This window comes from Mizuhopecten yessoensis, unplaced genomic scaffold (genome assembly GCF_002113885.1).
Source record: "Mizuhopecten yessoensis strain PY_sf001 unplaced genomic scaffold, ASM211388v2 scaffold5193, whole genome shotgun sequence".
NCBI classification, from domain to species: domain Eukaryota; kingdom Metazoa; phylum Mollusca; class Bivalvia; order Pectinida; family Pectinidae; genus Mizuhopecten; species Mizuhopecten yessoensis.
The window spans coordinates 1,026,984-1,045,726 of NW_018405926.1; the positions used below are offsets into that span (position 1 = coordinate 1,026,984).

The window sequence follows — 18,743 nt, forward strand, 5'->3', positions numbered from 1 at the left end:
GTTACTAAACATACTTTCGATTTAAATTCAATTGTGGGTTGTTTAACTTTTACTTTATATATTCTTGATAACCTCAGTCGGTTTGGGAGATAGAATAACAGTCTGAAGTCCATGGTTGAACCCCGGTCTATATCCGCATCGAGTGTGTTTTACACTCCTCTAGAGCACCGTTGCTGATTACATTCCGCTTATTCCGTATTATTTATCTATTTTTCATAAATTTCCCACAAGTTATTATTACTATTATGCCGAAATAAAATGTTTCTAACTCGTACATGTAGTTACAGTTCATACCAGTGGAACATGAACAGTTGTACGGGGATCCTGAAAATATTTGGCATAACATACATGATGTAACGTAGAAAAGACCACCTTCATGCATATGAAATGTACCATTTCTACATACTGTGTAGTAGTTAATATTTTATACATTTACTTTTCGCGGCCTCATCTTTCTAATCTTATTTATAAGGACTTTTATTCACTTTTCACTTGTGTAGATCTTACGTCATTTTTATGAAGGATGTGTAGAGTAAAGACTATATTTGAGCATATAGATACAAATTGAATTCATTACCGATGATAAATCGAATTTACGTGAAAATAAGTACATAACTGTAACTTTTAATAGAAGAAATATATAGAATATTTTAAGCAACAGGCAAGAACATGGTAAATCGATTGATCATTTTTACTTACGAATAAAACAAAATGAACATATAATTATTTCGTTTAACAGGTTCGAGTGCAAAATATGTAGTTGTTTGTACGCTAGATGTTTGTCTTATTTTGGGCCTTCACGACAGACTAACAAACAACGGGAATAGCAAGGGTAAAGACATGCTGTTTTTATTAATAGACGAAGTCCTTCAGGCCTGTTTGTCAGTCCATCACTCATGAAGAACCGTACTCCCACAGATACTATTGGGCGTGGTCTGCTAACCCGAGTGTCCTCCCATGGGCCTGGTCCCCCTTTGTCAAAGAGCACAGATTATCTTCATATCCAATCAAACAAGGGTTATCCTTGCATGTTACCATAAGTTGGGGTGTGACGTCACAGGGTCTCCGTGGGAAAACGTCCCGTGTTACCATGTAAAGGTGCTCCAGTAGTTGTAAGTTATCCTATAGGCCCACCGTCTGGCGGAATTCCGACACTATATGAGCTCGCGCGCCTCGCTACATTGTCAGTTGACGTCTAGAGACCGTGTGGAACATACATCGTTAGAAACTGTCTTTGTCTTTCTCTAAGGTAAGTTTACAAACCTATGCTCACCATGTCGTGGACTTTCTCACACCATATATTCCGTAACATATTTTGGAATTTCGACGTTCTCCACCCTATTCTCTGTGCTGGATTTCTAATTCCGACTTGTCTATTGCTGCCTCTGTTTGCATGCTTCGTTGTCGCCATGTGGTGTGATACCGACTACCGGAATCTGTTTCGTGAACGAGACAATTTACAACGTACTGGAGATTTTTTTTCGGCAGTCGGAATTATTATCTGTATCGTGTGACAGAAATGCATATGATACTTTTTTCATCATTTCGCTGTAGAATATTGAACGTTCTCTGGTTTTCATTCCTGTGTTTTGATAAACTAATTTTTATGTCCATAATTGATTGGAATTATAAAAAAAGAGGCATTGCCATCAACAATTCTCTGTTGCGATGATATCACTCTCATTATCATAGACGACCTACCGTTCCGTGGATATAGGCTGTAATACTTACGATTCCGCCTTATAATTTTTCATCATTTTTTTCGAATGTTAACTCTGGCCGGCATACGTTGTTTTCTTTATTAGATTTCGTGACTAACCGTTCCGTTGATAGACTGCAATACTAACTTACAATTGTGTGTTATATTTTTTTCACCATTTTTTTCGGATGTTAACTCCGGCATGCGTTGTTTTCTTCATTAGGTTTCGTGATGCGCAGAAATTTACCTATGGTTACTTGCAATTCTATACATTTGTGAAAACGCATTACAGTAGAGTGGCACATTTTCTTTATTAGAGCTTGTGTGTACTTCAAATATTTGACGTAAGAATATTTTTTTTACAATCATTAATATCACAATTTGATCATTTGTTTGCCCAGAACATTCTGTGATCTCTATTATTATAGCATACTTAATACCCCTTTTAATACTTGAAGTCGTTAAAAAATCAAATGATCTTATATAGTTTTATTTTTATGAACGTTTATAAAGTTAATTAGCTTTACCCTGAAGAGTGCTTTGTAATCACAACGTAGAAAATAAATGAGTAAAGACGTAATGATGCGTGGAACTGGGGGTGTCGACCGGTGCGTGCATAGTTCGTAGCGCAAGGCCACGTGCGGAGTAATAAGACGTGTAAGTAATAAATGGGGGAGATGTAGGCGGGTCGTTAATAAAAGCAGTAAGGCACACACGCCAAATGTTTCATGCTACTTTATACTAGTGGGTTTAACTAGAGTTATATCCCTTGATCATTAGTATTAATCTATAACGAATCATCAGATTTGCATCAATTAAACTGACATTGTATAACCTATCTAAATGAACACAAGGTCAAAATGTTTACCAGTGTAAGATATGTTAAAGCTTTCATCATCGTAAAACTTTTTTGTAATTATTAGATTTAGTAGCATATACCCTTAACAAGGCGGATTATTTTATATCGTCTGCAAAGCTAAATGACAAACTGAACGCAAAATTTCAATCAATTATCTGTTAAAAATCTTGAAATTGATACAATATCTGCACCTATAAATATTTAAAACGTTAACAAAATTATTCGAAAAGGGAGGTTCAAATTATCCCTGGTGGTTCCCACAGCAGTTCTAACAAATTAGGACTTGGGGGATAAAAACGCGCTTAAGAGAAAAAAAGCTACATGTAGTTCAAAAATGTCAAATGAACATCTTTACGAAATTAAAAAAAAAGGTGTGCCTTATTGATATTGCTTTAAATAGAAAATGGCAATAAACAGGACTTCTTTTTTAGATAATAGTAAGTTTCTATTAAAGACCAGGTAATTGTATCAGCGGTATGCTGATAAATAAGGGTACCAAATATGTATCGTCAGCATAGGTGACGACGTGCTCTCGTTATTAGTAGCTGCTGCGTGTAGTTACAGCAATTAACGAGGGATAATTGATAACGTCATCTAATTAGACACGTGATCAAAGCACACCCATTATCGGATTTCACTGGCTAATCATCATTGTATCGCTTATCCAATTAGCATTAGTAGCAGATGGTTATACACAGCACGTGTTTATGTTCTGCGGGGTCAGTTTTCAGACTAGAATATTAAAACTCACTTTGAAATTATGGGAACGACTTTCAAGATTTAGACTGACATTTAATGACTTACGATGGTGAAACACTATGCTGTTATATTATTCGAATACTGATAGTCGGTAATTTGTGTTGATAGCGATACTTATAACGAAACTCAACACCCCGCCTCAAAAAATTTGTTCTACTGTACTACTTACACGTACAAGCCGTTGATAAGAGGTACACAAATACGTCTTTAACAGAGGCGGTTGAAAATGTCATCGCCAGATTGTAAATGTCACTAGTTCAAAGTTGTGATATACAGCCATAAAGCGTTACACCAAAACGCCTCCATACCCTCATGCCCCCGCACCCCTGGGTTCCCACGCCACACCTCCTCAGCTTGTTACTCCTCAACCCCCTCACACGCGGAGCCATGTTCCCAGAGGCCTTTCTAAACCAATGTGACAACTACACACGTGTGTCAATCTGCGCACAACCTATTTTTAGAATTGTCTCCGATGTCGTGAATCTGAGATATTTGAAGATATAGTCTCCATACCTATAATGACGACCGGTTTCTTTACAACAGGAAATTAATGTGGCTATCGCTGGTTGCGAAATAATGTAGTTAATTATATATGTAATATAAGTTCAATCAGTCATCGCCAACAAAGAACATTCGACCACATTCGAGCGGCTTTATTTGTTAAGCTTAGCCATCTTTAAATATCAGCGCCGCTATGCTGGCTACTGCTGCAAATAGTGTTAGAGACCGACAGGTAGCGAGCGGTGAAGATAGAGACCGAAAGGTAGCGATCGGTGAAGGTAGAGACCGACAGGGAGAGAGCGGTGAAGATAGAGACCGACAGGTAGCTACCGGTGAAGGTAGAGACCGACAGGTAGCGATCGGTGAAGATAGAGACCGACAGGGAGCGAGCGGTGAAGGTAGAGACCGACAGGGAGCGAGCGGTGAAGGTAGAGACCGACAGGGAGAGAGCGGTGAAGGTAGAGACCGACAGGGAGAGAGCGGTGAAGATAGAGACCGACAGGTAGAGAGCGGTGAAGGTAGAGAGCGACAGGCAGAGAGCGGTGAAGGTAGAGACCGACAGGTAGAGAGCGGTGCAGGTAGAGACCGACAGGGAGCGCGCGGTGAAGGTAGAGACCGACAGGGAGAGAGCGGTGAAGATAGAGACCGACAGGTAGCGAGCGGTGAAGGTAGAGACCGACAGGGAGCGAGCGGTGAAGGTAGAGACCGACAGGGAGAGAGCGGTGAAGATAGAGACCGACAGGTAGAGAGCGGTGAAGGTAGAGACCAACAGGTAGAGAGCGGTGAAGGTAGAGACCGACAGGGAGCGAGCGGTGAAGGTAGAGACCGACAGGGAGCGAGCGGTGAAGGTAGAGACCGACAGGGAGAGAGCGGTGAAGGTAGAGACCGACAGGGAGAGAGCGGTGAAGGTAGAGACCGACAGGGAGCGAGCGGTGAAGGTAGAGACCGACAGGGAGCGAGCGGTGAAGGTAGAGACCGACAGGGAGAGAGCGGTGAAGATAGAGACCGACAGGTAGAGAGCGGTGAAGGTAGAGGCCGAAAGGTAGCGAGCGGTGAAGGTAGAGACCGACAGGTAGCGCGCGGTGAAGGTAGAGACCGACATGTAGCGAGCGGTGAAGGTAGAGACCGACAGGTAGCGAGCGGTGAAGGTAGATTGTTCAAATGAATTCGGATGCATAGCGTATCTTGATGTAGTTAATCTAAATAAATACGTAGATATTATTCTGGGATCCTACCATATATGGGAAGGTGACCTAGACTATACCAATACCGCCGGAGCTGTGTGACGCACACTGAAGGGGAACATCATGTTGGAATTGAGCACTTGCAATACTCTGGATTTGGTCAGGTTATTCTTAAACGAATAAGGATATTTTTAACCAATTCGGTGAAATGGTAGAGATTCTTTTTTCGGAGAAGATTTGTTTTTCATTTCATTTCGAGAAATATTTATTTATGTAAAGAGTCATTAAAAAGATAGTTACATGTTCCTAATATAACATATTTATAATTCCAACAGTTTCCAAATACGATTGTTAACCACGTGAGAAATGTTATATCAAATTGTTATATAAAATGTTTATCCAACCCGTAGTATGGAATCACAATGTATCACTACTTGTACAGAAGCAATGCATCGCAAACGAAATATTTCCTCTCTCGTGTGGTTAAAGAAACTGTTACTATATATTCTTACGTCTCAAACTAGCAACTGCACCCTCTGATGACTATCATAGCTGTGTCTATATATTATTTCCATTAAAAAGCAGATAGTTATTTGTCATATAAGAACCATAAGTCAGCCCTGTAATATTTGGCGGGTTAATCGAACTTAATGCAAATAGACGTATAGATGAATACTGCTTTTGTGTTCTAATGTCGAAATTGTGTTGGAAGTGATAAGACTGGAAAGAACTCGCCAGAGTGACGACAAAAATCTATAAATAGTAACAGTTTTCTTGTCTTTGGTACGCAGAAAATTAAACTCATTCGAATTCGAGGTTTTCATATATACGACCAATATATAAAGTTTAATCAAGACCCTTTCAGGAATAAAGTCGCTATAGCGATGATAAAAAAACTATTAATAGCAAAACTGACCTTGCCCTTTCTCGTACTTGACAAATATATGATTTTTTTTCGAAATCGAGGCTAAAATGAACTTGCTAGAGCGATGACAAAATATTCTATAAATAGTAACAGTGACATTAACATTGACATTATCAACGCCATTCAAGACCTAGCAATAATGGGGACATCAAATTTTAAGAAAATGAAAGCGTTTCTCCGTACAGTGTATGCTATACGCGAACAAATGAACACTGCGCGTGTCGTATAATCGAGCCCGTTTAGATTTATAGCAAAGACGGGTATCAAATTTATTTTTGTCAGGGGATGAAACGTATAAAGATTCCACTATTCGACCACAGCAGAGACTGCAAGAAAATTGATAACGACTGCGTGCGTCAGGCTAAGCGTTTGATTCCCCAAAGCATTTAATTTTTAAATGTTTAATTATTCGTTATCGTGAAATCTCGCGCACCATTGTCACGGTATCCCGTATGTGTGGTGGCCATAGGGAGGTTTCTATGGCAACGATAAATCCTTGGTCGTAAGACATTTAAAGATCAGAAGATTTTGTTATCTTAATTATTTGCTTGTGTGGAACTCGCAATTCAAAGACTTTAATTAAGATTGAATCGGACACTTCATTGTGTGTACTAAGTAGGTCACAATTCATATGGTTACGTAAAGCAAGTATTGGGTGATAATAAAGGTGGTTAGAATATAGAGATTATTAGCTGGTAAGGATATAGAGATTCTTAGCTGTTATAATATAGAGATTATCAGCTGGTTAGAATATAGAGATGAGGTGGTGGTAAGGATACAGAGATTATTAAGTGGTTAGAATATAGAGATTATTAGCTGGTAGGAATATAGAGATAAGTCGGTGATAAGGATATAGAGTGTATTAAGTTGTTAGAATATTTTCGGGAACCAGAATAAAAGCACTAAAGATATGCCATTTTATGGAAGTCTCTGTCCCCAACTCGCTGTGCTAGCTACTACAGGCAAAAGCACCAGGTGCTAAAGGCCCGGTCACACAGCCTTTCGCGTCTGTATCGCGGGTAAAATTTCGCGATTTTTTTTTGCCCGCGGTTGCCCGTGGTGGAAAATGTGCAAAATTGGCTTACCCGCGGTTTACCCGTGGTATGCCCGCGGAACAGACGCCGGCGACTGTTCCGCGTCCTTATCGCGGGTGAAGCGCGGCGGTACCGCGGCCTACCACGGGTATAATAAAGCAGCCGAACCGGGCTGTAGAAATCATAACCGCTCAAGACACAGTCCCGTGAAGATCAAGCTATGGCACCGAAGAAGAAGCCCACGTCGAGTTCCCCGGCCAAGAAGAAGAAGCAGCGTGCGAGCATGTTCACCCCTTGACGTCTGGAGCACAACTGACGAATGCTCGGCAAATCGCGCTTTTTATATACCTAAAATCAGACGTTGTACGGACGCGATTAGGCCGTGGACAATCGTATTTGGGACGTGTACAAGACGCAATTGAACGTGATTAGGCCGGTATTGGGGCGCGCTGTTTACGCGGAGAAAGGCGTTTGTCCGTGTTTACACGCGGTACACACGCTAATGCACGTGATAACAACGCGGTACAGACGCGGAACAAACGTGCTATGACCGTGCTCCACCCGCGATTACCCGCTAAAATTTCGCGTCCTACCGCGTGTAACCACGTCTTAACCGCGGCCGTAGCACGTCCTAGCACGTTCGTTCCGCGTCTGTACCGCGTCTTTACCGCGTGTGTACCACGTGTACCGCCCCCGATTACCCGCGGTCTAAATTTTTGGGCAGCCCAAAACTTTTTCGCGCGGCCAACCGCGTGTGAATTTCTTACCGCGTGTAACGACGGGTAAAGTACGGCTGTATCGCGTCTTTATCGCGACCTCAAAGCGTCCAACAGCGTCTGCTTCACGGGCAGAAATTTTTGGCCGTGATTCGGCCGCGATACGCCCGTGGAGGGCTGTGTGACCGGGCCTTTACCGAAAAGCGAGCGGCTCCCTGTCAAATCACTGAAATGAAATTTGCTTCCGATTAGAATATAACCGAGAGCTACTTTAATTATGACAGCCTGGAATTAAATTGATTAGGTTAGACCGACGAGGAAACGTCCGCACTCATACATACCGGCGACTGGTTTCTTCGTACGCTACCATACATTATTAAGGAAGTGGCCGCATTACCTTCGCAATTTGGGTCTCGCGGCCGCGGCATTGAGCTATCTGCTATTGTACGGTGCATTACGACTGAAGTTTGTTCCGAAAATAGCTCTTGTGGTTCTGTCGTGTCGTTCCCGTACTGCTTGCTCCCAGCTTAACCTTGTTTTTGATCTCGTAGACTGTTTTATTGACATCAGTGATTATTTATGTAAAGGTTGTACCAATTGGTGATCCTTTGCCTGAAATATTCGGATTCTTTCCTTATCTCAGCGATTCCATGGACCATTCTGTAAATATTAGTTCTCGTACACAGTTGACGCTTCTACCGGAAAAAGGCTTAACTCTGTTTTTCATTGTATCGACACATCCATTTCTTGCAACGTTTCTGGTATACAACAGTCTTATGTAAATAAGGTAATTTTGTCATCAAAAAGAATTTTGGGGACATATTGGTTTTACTAGATCTTCTTCTTCTTCTTCTATGAGTGTTGGGGTTCGAACGTTCGCCATTTTGAAAGTAAACACTATCATTACGTTTGTACTCAAGTGGCTCAATAAACATGACCGTCCCTCAGTGTTCGCTTTATGACATCCCTGCTATTATTAGCTCCACAAGATTTTAGATATACTTTTTTACCAAGGTGTTACAATATCTATTTAAGGTAGAAAAAGTCGTACATTTATTGGACAAGCTAGCTCGGAATACGACCAGTTAATGGGCTAAGACGAGGCACAAGTGAGGTTTCATTTACGAGAATATTTCAGGTTAACTAAACCTGCCTGTAAACATCCGTCACTATGTTGGTGTTGTTATACTAATACTGAAGAATAATTGATGAATTCCCATTTTTTTAAAAAAGAATTCTGTTCAGTTTTCATGATGGGATTTGTTTCAAAATTAACAAATGATAAAAGTTTGAAATAGACGTGAATCCCTTTAGAGCCCCAAATTACCGCACGTGTAAGGGAACAGATTGGATGGTAAATTCTAGAACATGTTCACACTTCTCCTTGTCATCATTACTTAAATTGACTTGGCGCGAACATTCGGCCAGAACCAAGGTTGTTAATGGGAGTCAACATCAAATATTGATGAGAAGGGCACAAATTTACCGAAGAGCGTTGAGAGACAGCCTTTTACGGCCTCACAAAAGGTTTAGAAAGGAGAAAATAATTGACAACAGTCTATTTCGGTACAATGGTTTAATATTAGTTACAGTGAAAATCGATAAAATGACTATTTAAAATGTGTAAATGTACGTCAAGCTAATTTTAACATATGATCTCTGTGCGGAATAATATAGAATTAAAGGACAAGTATAATACGTACTGCAGAATTTACCAAATAAACCCATTTCTATGTGTTAATGTACTTTATATTATATTTTTGGCGAAAAAAGGAAGACTTTTCTTTTAAATAAATCTCCATTTCATATTTGTTTTTCAAAGTTAATGCTCTGCTTAATTGCGAATGATAGTCGTATTGTTTCGTATGTGTTCTCCCCTTGATAACTTTAGTAGACTCTACCTTGCATTCTTCTGGATGAATCAATTATGGTTTACAGTGGTGAAAAGGTTAAGAAAATATCCAATGCTTTGCTCATAATTGATGCCAGTGAGGATAATTCTAATTGAAGAGTGTAATTAGTTCAATTCAACAATAAATAGTGACGCGATCAAATGAACTGCTTTTTCAACTGGCGTTAAACAAACGAGTAACAAATGAATGGCAATTCTAACATAACTATTTTAAGACCCGTTGACGAATGCCATTAATGGCTACAGTCGTAGACATACAGAAGGATACAGACATATGTCAATGACGTCGGTAGCAGGGCTTCAGAAGACTCATGTATAAACTAATATATCAAATGAATTCCCCAATTGAAATCAAATCAGAGTTTAACTAGAACACCGTCTATAACTAATGCGGTTTTTATTTTCGTACTCTCTGACCGTGTAACTGTACTGAAATTCCCGACGGCGTAATTTCTCAACGAACGTTAACTCGTTGTTTTAGATTGAACAGTTTTGAATAAAACGATCTAAAAAACAAATTATAACTATCATCAAGTTTAAAACATATGGGAAAAAAATGTAAAGGTCTTAGCACGCGCTAACAAATGACTTGTTTTGCGTAGCACTGTGGCTTTGCCACTGTGTCGTTGATTTCAGTTAAATCAGAAATATAAATCTGAATTATTGCTTCAGATTCGGTCAATACACCTGTACTGATAGTTTGGTAGAGTAACTAATTCATAAGGAGTTCACCAAACAATTAAAGAAAATATATTTTTCACATTTTAAATATTAAAACTTTGAAAAAAGTGTTTTACTCCGGAAAAAACAGTCAGCATGTAAAGGTTTAGAATGCCAATTTCACTTTCGCCAAATCTTTTAATCTGCAAAGCGAGTTCAAACGAGAACAATATTTTTTCTATACAACATGCATGTTGGGTCAATGTCTTGTTAATAGTATACATGTACTCCTTATTTTCCTGGGTCTGCAAAATCCGTAACTATCACAGTACGTACGTAGCTATGCATGCAATCCAGAGAAAAACGCATATAAACATGAATGCACGTGTATCGCCGGAGCATTAGTAATACAGGCTACAGTATATAATTATAACAGCGTGCGGCATTCATCGGCAATCCGTTCATAAAACATACAGGCTCATATAAAACAAGCCGTCTATCATCGTCATACACAGGATCATGTACTGGCCCTACCCTGTCCTTTTTAGGATACTAGAATGGCATTGATACAGCCCTGAAGAAAGAATGGGACAGCCACTTAGCCACGCGCGATGATTGGCTACACGGCACGCGCGGTCGTCATAAAGCACATGGTGTCTATCTTTGTATATTGATCCAGCATGTTTATGGAGTCACCTTTCGTCCTTCACCTATCTATGTATATGACTTGGCAGGTGTAAGGAGTTGGAGAGGACCACCGGGGATAGTTCGGGAGAGGGAGGGGAGAGGAACGACGGGTGAAGATCTATAGCACCCTGGCGTGTTCAAGGTCGCCCAATCTCTTATAATGATTAGGACATTAAGGAGCCTCTTTAAAAAGTATTAACCCTCTGTCTACAATGTATACTGATATCGTTATGCATAAAAAAAAAAAAAAACGTTGCTTATATTTGTCAGTCTGCATATTGTGTACACAGCTTTCTGAATGTCATTAAGTTGCAATGACAAGATTCAAATTTTATTTGCATTTCTGTGTCCTTAATATTTTGAACGCATTGGTTCGAAATAAATCTGATCTTTGACAGTGCGTGACAAAGGTACTGTATCTGTATATTCGAGAACCCAACAGTACGAGGTAATAGGTAATATATATGATGTCGGCCTTAGAAACTGATGCCGTAACTAAAGTAGAAGATAGCATAAAGATAGCATTTAAACACCATACATACTGTAAAATTGAACAGTTGGGCGTGTGGCACTGTTCGCGTTTCGTTCCTTAAAGTTGATCGCGGTGTGGAAAGTTTCGCGTTGACAAATGATCTGAAATATATGTATTCTTTTTAACTATTATCTATAAATAAATATTTGCGAGTTGATATTTTCGCGCTATTTCACTCAACGCAAAAAAAAAACCGGAACATTTCTAATCCACGAAAACTTCAACTTTGACAGTATGCATTTTTCTTAGCATGTTTTGACTTCACATTGTCTTTGCATGCATATCTTTTTTGATGTATTGCCGTCAGAAATATCCTTTACTCCTTGATACTCCATATACTTCTAAGCCTACTTGCACCAACGAGATGAAATTTTATCTGCAGAGTATATAGTCAATGACATTTTGTCTCGCAGAGATGCCTTGATAGATACTAATTGCATTTTATCGCATTTGGAATAGAGCAGAATCAAATCAAAGAATTGGTCACCATGCCAACCTGAAACATCTGCAAATAGAACCCAATCCTAAGCAATACTTGTAGAACTGTATAACAAGAACTATTCGGAACCCGTTTGATTCGTTTTGGCAATAGATATTTCAAAATTCCGTGGATTAGCCGCTTGGGAAGCGTGTGCGACATTAGGGAAGCCTGTCATTATAACAGGTTTAAAACGGACAAGGAATCGTAGGTTTTTGTACATTCTACCAGCGAAATGATGTCTCTTTCTTTACTGCCTGAGATCATCATCGTAGGTCTTGGCTGTCTTTCTGAGTTATTGATTTTGTATCAATTTGACTCAGAGACTTTTTCTTTGAAAAAGAAGGATAGCGCAGTACCTAAATTGCGGGCTGCTATCGACATGCACACTTCTTTTGTATGATATTAAGGTAAACTAGCTGAAAACTATGTCTGTGCCGTATAGTAGTGGAAACTCGATGATTCCGAAAACATTTGTTTTCTTCACTATAGCACATGGCCGGAGCACCCTTAATAACCAATAAGCAGTTGATTGGCGACATACCTCGAATGTCTGGTAGAGTGATGTGAATAAATATTTACCTTATCAACCAACGCTAATTACTTAAGCGTCCGTGACACGCTGATGGACTGTCCGCCATCTTGATTCCACATTCGTATTTTCAAGCGTCCTTGCCCGTGAATGATTAAGATGAGGATAGCATAATTGGGGGTATATACACGTGGTAATAGTATAACTGTCGTTATCCGCGATGCGCTCTACTCTACAGAAGTATAAACATACATGTGTGCGTATTGACCTCTATATGCCATGACGTCAAAGTTTTTCGGGTTGTGTGATCTGTGTGCATAAGTAGAAAGCTCTGTCATGAGCAAATGCCACATAAACAATAACTTGTAAATGTTTGCTCTGATCTTACACTTGTTGGCTGACATAGGGTGTGTCGATACGTGGAAACTGTTAAGCAAGCACATACACTATGGCCGTGTGATACCACCAACACCTAATAACGCAGACAATCAAGGTGGCGTACTTACATTTCACCATACCAATAGTAAACAGGGCTTCTTATAAAGTAATACGAACAAGAGGTTTTACTCTATACCGAGATCACTTCGTGTCAGCGTTATATTCGCCTCTTCGTATAATGATCCAACCGCAAATTCAACAATGCAACGAACATCTTTATTTTCAGACAATATTGTAAGATCTAGTTCGAGACTAAAGAAAACAAACAAATACACAAAATATATCATACAGGTTACTTTATGGTCAATATCCTTACAAATAAAAAGGTAACAGCAAAATGACATTTATTTTCATTCACGTTATAATCAAGTATACTGTTGAATTTTGATACTCAAGCAGTAAAATAAAGTATTGTATGAAATACCACATGCCAGCATTAAATACACAAAATAAGATGAAAACGGTTCATTGTGGTAAAATACATGTTTTGCGGACTGACCCATTTTCCGCAAAGTTTACGGTGCGCGATTACATATATTTTTACAGTTGCTATATTTCTTCCATGTGTGCCTTAGGCTTGTTTATTAGCTCACAAGATATACACAGATGCACAGATTTTATTCTGACTGTAGGTCTTAAATAAATCCTCTGCTGTCAGCTCAGTACGGTTTGAACAAATTATGACAAGAGTATGGACATACAAAGTGTTATCTAAGTGGTCATTTCAATAACATTAATCATTTATAGTTGAGGTGACAATTAAATGCATATTTTCCAAATAAAAATATGTACGTGTTCACAGCATTGGTTTGTTAATCATTAGAAAGTATATTCAGTTGATACATATACCTACGGCTGTATTATAAAATTGATTCTCTATATTTATAGAGTATAGGTTGGTTTCCGCAGTGTACATTAAACGTAAGGCATGTTAAGTAAACATCAGCGATTATCAGCTGGTTGACTAATATTTTCCGTATTATAAACTATTTTTAATATTCTTTTAATCTGTTTTCAGAACTCACCCTCTAGTAACCATGACTGACTACCTTGTAAGCAAATGGAAGATCTGGTACAAGTCTCTTGACGTCAACCACGATGGAATTATCTCCATCGAAGATGTGGAGGAGTCACGGAACAAGTTCACTGACCTCCACAAGCTCGTTGGAGATAAGTCTACCGGCGTAAAGGTCGATATGCAGAAATGGTGGGATACTTACATCTTCCTCACCCCCGGCGCTGAGATCTCCGAAACTCAATTTGTGGAAAACTTGGGAAACTCATTCAAAAAGGACAAAAAAGCTTTCTTGGCAACCATGACCGCTTGCTTCAACATGATCTTCGACGTCATTGACACAAACAAAGACAGGTCTATCGATTTGAATGAATTCATCTATGCTTTCGCTGCATTCGGTCACGAAAATGAGTCCGTAGTCAGGACAGCTTTCGCCTTGCTCAAGCCAGACGATAATAATACCGTACCACTTCGTACCGTTGTCGACGCCTGGATCTCCTTCGTCACATGCGAGGATGCTAGTAAAACCGACGTTATCAAGAGTGCTTTTGAAAGTTAACTTATGTGACAATTAATTGATTTTAAAAACACATGAAAAAACCCAAATTGTAAAAAAGACAAAATCTGTTTACCTCTGTGCAAGGTCCCTGTTCGAGTTCGTGAGGGCTACTAAGTCCGGAAAACTTGTTTGGGAGGATATCGTCTGTCCTACAGCGGTTTTTTCACTGTAGGGACTTCCGGTCTGGATAGGGTCACTTCCGATTCCGTCAGTTTAAACCAAGGAGCGCTCCTACATTACAACAAGAGGATGAGGTGTTAGTCGACTAAAAGGGTTCGCCATACCAACCTGGCAACTCCAGAGTTCCATGGTACAATACACATCAGGGAGATTTTTTATTATACACAAAGCGCGCTTTTGTATTATAGGTGTTGCCATTTAATATTGTTGGACAAGTTCATTCAAAGATAATTTTGTTTTATAGATATATTGAGATATATTTATTTTACGTCAGGCAATCGACTCATGTTACTTAATTTATCTCCGTCTCATTCCCACAAACGCTTGATCCATATGTTGGTCCAATAAATGTTACTACCTAAAACTGGCGTTTGATTTTTCTCTGAATACCTTGTGGATGGAAACGCTTGACATACAACTGTATCATTTGAGAGTTGAATATTGCTTTAATCGATTTCATGAGGTGATGGATTGAGTTGGTCTTGAAACAAACTCAACCATAAACTGCAAAATGTTTTAGGACCAACTCAATTCATCACCCCCATGAAATCGACCGAAGCAAGATGTAATACTTATATTTCAATCAACGTGTGCATTTCCAATAATTGGAACTTGTGAAAGTCAATTCTGATAATTTTTAAAATATTCTGGAGCTTTTGCAATTCTACGTATTGACGTAAAGTAAGAAATATATAATCCGCCATTGAAGGACTATCATACAACATGATTGTGTACGCTGATAGTTCAATACAACCAAATTACGAAGAAACAAAACACAAAAACATATTTAAAGTGTCATATTTATTTTTTGTTCGTGAATTCATTAGTTTACATATAAACCTTTCTGATGCATATTCATACGCACAGGCAAAGTTAATCTGGTCAATTTCATGAGCAAATGAAACAGGTTACATTTGGTAGTTGCATTCAGTTCCATTTGAGTAGAAATGATAGTATATGTAATTGATGTTTGATTCATATCCGCATTTATTACAACACCAGACATACTATCTATGACAGTTATTTGTATTCTTACCGGATACTGTAAAAACAAATATTTTCGCAGTAAAAAAATGTTCGCGTTTTCGCGATGAGAAATTTAGAGCGATTAGATTTAAATCAACATGGAAATATTTCTTCATCAATTGTAGATATATAGGACATGTGTACAGTCGTATTTGCTTAAGCGACCACCTGTATTAAACGACCATTTGCTTTATGCGGCCACATTTTATTCCTCTCGAAAGCTTTTATTATGTAATTTAACTGCATTAAACGACCATCTGTATAATGCGACCAACGAGCAACCATTACTGGCCCCAAAGTCTGTGCTAAACAACAACATCTGATACTATTTAGCATTCAGTTTTGACGAAATCCACCAAATGATTGTCTTTTACCAGTGAAATAGCTGTGACTCTAAGCGACTATCACCAAGTTTGAAGAAGGGCTTTTTAACCATTGTTTTACCTATTCAGTGAACTAATTTGACGAAATCAATTTCTGAACCATTTCTAACGCGAACATTTCCCAACCGCGATCAGAACGCAAACATTATAAGCAACAAGTATGTACCACTGTAACAGTAAAAACGCTACATATATATCATGCTATAACTATTTGGTATGCGAACACTTGACAACACTAAACCTATAACATATATCAGAACACATTTAAAAGTATTATAATTAACTGCAAAAGTAGTATAGAGACGTAATATGATAATATGTTAAAATAGATTTATAAGAAACAAATATATTGCAGTGTTGATGCAAACATTTGACAAGAGAATACCGCCCTGCCAACAAAACATTGACAAGAGAATACCTCCCTTCCAACAAAACATTGACAAGAGAATACCGCCCTGCCAACTAAAGTTTGACAAGAGAATACCGCCCTGCCAACAAAACATTGACAAGATAATACCGCCCTGCCAACAAAACATTAACAAGAGAATACCGCCCTGCCAACAAAACATTGACAAGATAATACCGCCCTGCCAACAAAACATTAACAAGAGAATACCGCCCTGCCAACAAAACATTGAAAAGAGAATACCGCCCTGCCAACAAAACATGGACAAGAGAATACCGCCCTGCCACCAAAACATTGACAAGAGAATACCGTCCTGCCAACAAAACATTGACAAGAGAATACGCCCTACCAACAAAACATTGACAAGAGAATACCGCCCTGCCAACAAAAAATTGACAAGAGAATACCGCCCTGCCAACAAAACATTGACAAGAGAATACCGCCCTGCCAACAAAACCATACTTTGAACTCAAAATCGATAAGTACAGGTAGTGTGTTCACTTAGCAACATGTACCTTAGAAAACAAACTGCATGTGCTGTTGCGCTCATCGATTACAAAACGACAACGTTGTATTGCAAATTTATTTTAGCATATTTTGTTAAGAAATACCAACACACACCTTGCTTCTAAGTATTTAGTTACATGTATCTCTATGCGAAATTATTTGCATAAGTTATGTTGCTCATATGAAAACAATCCTGTTTAAAGTAATAATTATTACGTGTATTGTACCGGATCTGTTGTTTGAACGATGCATAGCATTTCTTAAATAAAATCAAAATCAGTTATATGTTAAAACAAATATGTGTGTTTCAAACGTAGTTTAGATCAATTTTGATTTCCATTTTTTTGACTCCAACCATTATCGAAGAACGAAACAACTGTATGTTTTTTTTGGAATATGCTATATATATTTATAAATTTCAGAGAACAATACGAGGATTCCGAAGTGTTCAAACATGGTTCCAACTCAAGGAAATGTGTATATATAGACCTGTGAACAAATATTAGAAGAAATAGACCGGGTGCTCCGGAAGAGTAAGCGTCTTTTAAGTAATGTCACGTCCTCACATCGATAACCTGGGTAGTGAGGTCGTCGACTGAACGTCCTGATTGCCGGCTCCCGTCACCTTGCAAAAACTGTACTTTAATATAGATGTTTTTCTAGAGTGGCATGTTAGCATTTTATAACACTCTGATCTATTATCTTTTGCTTCAGTGCATCCGTTGATTGATAAAATGTTTTCCAGTAGAGAAATCGAACATGTTCTGAGAACTCACCTTCTACTTGTTTTGTCAGCCGCCATCTTTTAAACAGTCCCAACGTTTTTGTACATGCTTCACTACAGTGAAACTCAAACTTGATAAAACTATAGCAAAATGTGAAATAAAGGAAAGATTTACATGGAGACACTTGAAAGCATACAAAGCAAAAAGGACGAGGTGTTCCAGAAGGATAAGCGATTGTAAATCCAGGTTAAATCCAAGCGATGTCATGTCATACATACCAAATACTGCAGTAGTGACACCATTATGTCTAAATTTTATCTTTGTAACATATGGTTTCAAATATGCAGGTTGAAGAAGAACATGGACAAGGTGTAGGGTTGCCGTCAGGATCTCACAGAGAAATAGGATTTTTTGTTGTTTGATATGAAGGTTGAGGTTTATATTATGCTCATTGGAGTGCTTTGATGTTTTGTGGTCACTGACGTCAGAGCACCCAAATTGATACCTCATTTTAAAAATCAAATCCTCGTTAATAAAGTATGCGACATTTCATGTTTATGACGTCTCAATGTCAACATTTACCGTCGATTCAACAATGTTTTCCGGTATGCAACAGCTTATTTTTTCTGTAAACATAATTCGAAATGGGCCAAGTCTCTCCCAGAAGAATGCACCCCGAACCATACGAACCCTTTTAGCATTTTTAGACCTTATCATATAGCCTTTTAGTCATATTTTATGCTATAAAACCAAACCAATCAACGTAAATGAGACAACGTGATTACATTCTTCTATTTAACTTCAAGTGTGTGCGTGTACTAGCGACTCGACTGCTGTTGGTCTTCGCCATCTTGTTTACTTCGGACTGCGCATGTCAAAGCTATCTAACAGGTGTCAGTCAGAAAATCCGGATTTGTTGTCTAAGAGATGTGGGACATATTTCCCCTATGCCATTAAATTGGCAATCCCGTCTTTCACATAACAGATTATTTAAAAAAAAACAAAAAAACCGGACCAAACACTAGA

General features: G+C 38.8%; 1 protein-coding gene and 1 long non-coding RNA gene across 2 annotated transcripts; one reads left to right on the forward strand and one right to left on the reverse strand.

Moving 5' to 3' along the window:
- Positions 1 to 1,140: 1,140 nt before the first annotated feature.
- On the forward strand, positions 1,141 to 15,034 carry LOC110450369 (sarcoplasmic calcium-binding protein). Its single transcript, XM_021497851.1, has 2 exons — positions 1,141 to 1,249; positions 13,935 to 15,034. Exon 2 carries the CDS (start codon positions 13,954 to 13,956, stop codon positions 14,488 to 14,490), a length of 537 nt encoding a protein of 178 aa, XP_021353526.1. The 5' UTR covers positions 1,141 to 1,249; positions 13,935 to 13,953; the 3' UTR covers positions 14,491 to 15,034.
- LOC110450370 lies at positions 14,935 to 17,235 on the reverse strand. Its single transcript, XR_002462968.1, has 2 exons — positions 16,564 to 17,235; positions 14,935 to 16,497 (listed from the first exon to the last, which is right to left on the reverse strand). It is a non-coding gene; the product is annotated as an uncharacterized LOC110450370 (long non-coding RNA).
- Between the last annotated feature and the right edge of the window lie 1,508 nt (positions 17,236 to 18,743).